General features: G+C 49.6%; 1 protein-coding gene across 1 annotated transcript in view; it reads right to left on the reverse strand.

Moving 5' to 3' along the window:
* The window catches only part of Arntl2 (aryl hydrocarbon receptor nuclear translocator like 2), a 28386-nt gene extending 24278 nt beyond the window's left edge, over window positions 1–4108 (reverse strand). Inside the window, 5 exon segments of the mRNA XM_038318212.1 lie at window positions 978–1026; window positions 1029–1081; window positions 2818–2852; window positions 2855–2963; window positions 3984–4108. Coding sequence (XP_038174140.1) covers window positions 978–1026; window positions 1029–1081; window positions 2818–2852; window positions 2855–2963; window positions 3984–4108 — 371 coding nt within the window.
* Between the last annotated feature and the right edge of the window lie 1892 nt (window positions 4109–6000).

Below are 6000 nucleotides of genomic sequence, written 5' to 3' on the forward strand. Positions count from 1 at the left end.
ACTCTGGAGGCAGAGGCAGGTGGATCTCTGAGTTCAAGGCCAGCCTGGTCTACAAGAGCTAGTTCCAGGACAGGCTCTCGAAACTACAGGGAAACCCTGTCTCGAAAAACCAAAAAACAAAAAAAAAACAAAAAACAAAAATCCTCACCCATTGGATATTGTTCTCCCTCTGAAACACAGTGGGTCTCATCTACTCAGCATCTTACTCTATTAGTTGTCACATAGTAGGTTTTGTATTGGGGGTTGTTTGTTTGTTTTGAGGGCTAGAGAAATGGCTCAGTGGTTAAGACCTTTGCTGTTCTTGTCCATAGGTGATTCATAACTGCCTGTAACTCCAGTTCCAGGGGATCTGACACCCTCTTCTGGCCTCTGTGGGAACTGCACACATGTGATACACATATATACATGCAGACAAACAGTCATATCCATAAATAATTTTTTAAATTATTATTTGTTTTGTGTGTATATGTGTGTGCCAGGAAGAGGGCATCAAATTCCTTGGCTGGAGTTACAGGCAACTGTGATCACTTGTGGGTTTTAGGATGCAAACTTGGGTCCTCCGAAAGAACAACAAATGTTTTTAACTGCTGAGACATCTCTTTACCCCACATAGTAGGTTCCTAATAAATGTTGAATGACTACATAGCACAAGACCTGGCCACGTCCCTTTGAGAGAATTAGCTATCCATCGCAAAGCTAACAGTGTCACAAGACATTCTCACGGGGTCTTCTTCATGAGTATTTAACAGTCTGGGGCTACAGGAGAGAAACTGTTCCTATGTCTACAGGCTGGCTTTCTCTGAGCGAGGTATTACACATATCCAGCACTTAGCAAGAACTGTGCTTTGAAAAACCACAGAAAATTGTAGGAGCAAAGGAGAGCCAGGCCAGGGTGAACCTCTGGAGCGCAGTGAGTGTAGCCTGCTCCCTCCACACACCGCCCCTCTCCATGTAGCAGGGAGCCCAGGCAAATGAACTTGCTGCTGCTTCTGGAGGCTGCTACTTCTATTCCTGTTGAAAGAAGACAGGCAAGGGACTTGGGGGAAGGTTTTCCACCATGGTTCCTGTCATGGATTCTGACCTGGAAGGAAGGAGGCCTTGGCTCACCCCTGGGGTGGTGCAGCTCATTGTCACCTGACAGGATTTGGAATAACCTAGGAGACACCCTCCAGGCTTGTCTACAAGACTATTCCTAGAGAGGGATAACTGAGGAAGGAAAACCTTCTCTGAATTATGCAGTTCAAGGCCAGCCTGAGCTACAAGGGCCACATAGTAAGTTCCAGCCTAGGTAGTGTTACATACAAAAATTGAGTCTCAAAAAGCAAAAAAGACCAAAAACCAAACCAAACCAAAAAAGCCACACACACACACTCACGCACACACACACACTCACAGGCTCACACACCCACGTGCACGCACTCACATACACACTCACACTCATGCACACACTCACATACACACTCACACTCACACTTACATGCACATACCCACATACACACTCACACTTACGCGCACACACATACACACTCATACTTACGCACACACACTCACACACACACACTCACACACACAACTCATGCACATGCACACTCACACACGTATACACTCACACACACACTCACAGGCTCACACACCCATGCACACACACTCACATACACACACACACTCACGCACACACTCACATACACACACACTCACGCACACACTCACTCACATACTCATGCGTGCACACACACACTCACGCACACGCACACTCACGCGCACACACACTCACACACACTCTCACACAATGCACACATTCTCACACCCACTCTCACACACTCACTTACACACCACTCACACACACACACCTAGTAGGAACTCTCATTTGTTATCAGCTGAAACTCCAGATGAAGTAACTGTCCTTGGCCAGCTGCCTTTATCCTGTAACATCTTGTTAATGGGAGAGAAGTAGAGAATACAGAGTCAAATCAGGAAGAAATCCCCCAGTCATACGCAACTGACCAGAGAAGTACTTTGAGGCTTATGGTTGAACCACACCAGTATCACCATCCTGGGGACCAAAGCTAAAAGAAGGAGGATCCTGTGAGAACCAACTTAAACAGACTGGGAAGCTGGCTCGTATTCTCCTCCCTAACTCGAAGCCGCCCTTCTGGGAGGGTGGGAAACTGACCCCAGCTTTCCCACTCCCACACAGCACTATCCAGAGATTTGTCCCAAACAGTTTACTGTATAAACCTAGCTTTGGGGGGCTAATGGAAAGCATCTCAGGCTACAAGGTGCATAGGAGAGAGGGGCAGGTTGAAGAATGGCTCGGTGGTAGAGCACCTCCAGTGAGGATAGGGGTGTGCTCAGAGACACACATCTTCCCTCGCTCACTTGGGGTTCTGGGTTTATTCCCAGCAACAGACAAACAAGCTAATACTGAGATCTTCGTTATCTGGCTGGCTTAGTAGCCATGGAAGCAAGAGCTTTATGAGATTAAACTGAGTGCAGATCGCCGGGCTATTCTGTAACCGATGGGTTGGGTGCCAGTGAAGTGAGCGGGAGGCAAACATGCACGAATGTTTTGTTCCGGGTGCAGTGTTTTGATAAGGGAGAGGGGAGTTAGCCGTGACCATGAGCATTACATACTGATATAGGTTATACACCGACATCTCATTCAGATTCTGGCTGACCTTCCTGGACAGCCCTCACCACCAGTCCTGGAAAGCAAAGATCAGTGACAGGTAACAGTTGGCCGTGACCAGCTGCCACGCTGCCACAGACTTGGACTTGGAAATGGCTGAAGAGCTCACGGGTTGGAACAACGCACACTCACTGGCCGGGTCTGAGTCACTTCCCTTGCGTTTCCCCTCGGACCCTCCATCACAAGGGAGCTGGCAGGTCCAGGAGCAGTGAGTTTTGTCCCCGGGTTCCTGTGACTAGAAACCATAAGAGCACGGCTCTGGCTCTCTATGGCCCTTTACCTGTGAGTGAGAAAGCAAGGAAGAGGGGTTCAGAACAACTTTCACCTTGTGCATGATCATATCACACAATTCACACAGTACTTCTGTCTTGATATCTGAAAACTCAGCTAAGAGAAACATGACGGGATGAGAAATCTCCTTTATTTGAATTTAGAGAATTCAAACATAAGTTTGAAATATGTGTGTTCATTCACCTTTGAAAGTTTATCATAAAACAAGCACACGGAGGCCAGGCGGCCCAGAGTCAGCCAGAATGGAGGCAGTGGCGTGGCACTGGAAAACAGTAAGGGGCTCAGAGAAATGGCAGCCTTGCTTCCTGGCTCTGAGATACACGACTGTGATTGGCTGTGGCCCTCTGAGGCTGACGATTACAAGCAACCTGAGAATTACTGAATTCATGATGGAGACACAGGGCTAGGGGCGCAGCTCAGCGGTAGAGCACTTGGCTAGCATGCATGGGGCTGTGGGTTCCATCCTCAGTACCACGAAACCCAACAGTGGAAACAGACAGGCTTTATGCTGTGGTGATACCCATCAATCAATTAATACTGAAAAATACAGACCAAGGTGCCTTAGGGAAGGCGAGGGGGAAAAGGAGCGGTCCCATCATCTCCCAGGACTCTGGCAGGAGCAAAAAATGATGTAAATGTTTAGAAGGCAATCTGGAACATGGTGTAGAGGGCCACGGCACGCCCCAGAGCCAGCATCCCCCCTTTGACACAATGACTTTTCTACTAAAAATTCATCAAAATCCTTCAACAATGGCTGAGTGTGACCCAAACACCTCCAACCCCAGCTCTCAGAAGAGAGGAGCAGGGAGATCACAAGTTTGAGGCTAGCCTGGGCTACAGGAAATCCCATCTGACTATCGACTTTGGGACCAGATCCCCTAGCATTCTCCTCTAAGCCACGGGACTGAAGGAGAAGTCAAGATCTGGCAATGTGTGCACGCCAAGAGCAATTGCCACATCCTGGAGATGAGATGAAGTGGGAGGAAGTGAGGACGGACCTCACCCAGGGTCTTTGATGTTGCGTGTCAGAGAGGCAGAAGACACGGCCAAGACTGTAGCGGAATCCACTTCGCTGGCCCTCCTTTCATAACAACCTGGGCCTTCCCTGCCATTCCACACCACCAGCATGGTGTGCAAGCCACTTTAGGAACCGGTCAGGTCATAGATACACCAGGGAGCTTCGCGTACACTAAGTTCGCCCAAGTACTTCAGAGGAAACCAAACCTACTGTCCTGTCCAGTGGCCTGCAGCCATGACAAACTGTTATGGGGAGGGGACTTAATTGGTGGCGTGCTGGCAAGCAATCGCCACAGAAATCCTTCCTTCCTCAGCGATCTTAAGTCAGTGTACTCCCTTGCCTCGAGCACACCTTTGGCTAAATTCTGCTCTTGTAACCCAATCTTCCCGAAGCAGGCTTAGCGGGTCCTGGGTAACATCACTTTGTTACTCTCGGTCTCTCCTCGGTTGACCCTGCGGGTGCTCGCAGCTGCTGACACATGAGAAACAGGCAAAGAAAAATGGAAAAACTCAGAGCAATTGTCTTTTTATTGTTTGTTTTTGCTGTGTCTGCTTGGGTTAGCTACAGTTCTCAGCAGCACGATCAAACAGTGACCTCTGTAGATCTGACTAATCCCCATCACGGGTGCACTATGGTCAAGGAAATGCTCCCAGGTAGACGGGAAGTGCCTGATCTACTCCATCAAAGGGCCTGGGACACACCTGAGGCTTCCCTGGGAGAGCAGCAGCAGAGACCCTCAGCCTGCCTGCAGACAGTCCACCCTGCGGGTTCCAGACTGGCCTCGCTCCCTGCCAATCACTGTAAGAAGCCTCCGGCATCTCTGCTCTCTGGCTGTGCCCGGACACGTGCACCTGCCCAACATCACCCTGATGGAGGAGAGTTATCTGTCTATGTTACTTTCATTGGTTAATTAATAAAGAAAACTGCCTTGGCCCTTTAAGAGAACAGAAAATTAGGTAGGCGGAGTAGACAGAACAGAATGCTGGGTAGCAGGAGTGGGGAGACGCTTCAGGCAGTCGCCATAGTGAGTTGCCATGATTCTCCTCTCTGAGATGGACGCAGGTTAAGATCTCTCCTGGTAAGCCACACCTCATGGTGCTACACGGATTACTAAATATGGGTTAAAGGAAGATGTGAGAATTAACCAATAAGAGGCTACAGATAATGGGCCAGGCAGTGTTTAAAAGAATACAGTTTTCGTGTAATTATTTCGGGTGTAAAGCTAGCTGGCGGGGGTGGCGGGGCACAGCCCCGCCGCTTCCTTCTACATCGCCCCATTGTTAGGTGAAATGGTTCAGAATTCCTCTAAGCCGTGGAGGCCAGCCAGCACTCCACAATCCTGCCCACAGACAGGTTCCATTTTAGTTATCAGCACGTTGCAGAAATGGCACCGTCGGAAGGACTGCAGGTACTGAAGGAATGTAATCCAAGGTCAGGCAGAAAGGTTACATGTTCTGGAGGCCAGCTGGCCTGGGCTCAGGCTCTGGCTCGGCAGTCTTTCCTTTAGGAAGGAACCTAAGTTCTCAGCTCCTCAGCTATGTGTCTGGAACACAGAATAAAACAGTGCCATCCTCAGGCAGCTACTGCAGAGCCGGTGAGCTACAACTCGGGAGGTGTTCAGAGAGTCCCATGAGAGCCTGAGACGGTGCACTGGGTGTTCATGGTGGGGGGGGGGACGATGCGGGAGCAAGCACCAGAGAGGACTGTAGCCACTAAGTCATGAGAAACCGCTGAGCTGTGATTCAGAATCCAGTCAGAGTGACACAAGCCCAAAGAACATTTCTCTGAGGATGACTTTAGAAAAAGCATTCCGCCTAACCCCAGACAGACGAGAGCAGGGCAAAGCAGTTCTCAGAACTTCAGAGAAGCCAACCCGTCCCAGACCTGGTGAGCCCCACACTGAGGAATAGCAGCCTGGCAGGTCAGCTTCAGCAGGGCTTTCTGAAAGGCCTAGGGCAGCTCTCTGAGAAAGATGAGAGTCGCAGCTCCACATGAGAAACCC

Source organism: Arvicola amphibius, chromosome 2 (assembly GCF_903992535.2).
Source record: "Arvicola amphibius chromosome 2, mArvAmp1.2, whole genome shotgun sequence".
In the NCBI taxonomy this organism is placed as follows: domain Eukaryota; kingdom Metazoa; phylum Chordata; class Mammalia; order Rodentia; family Cricetidae; genus Arvicola; species Arvicola amphibius.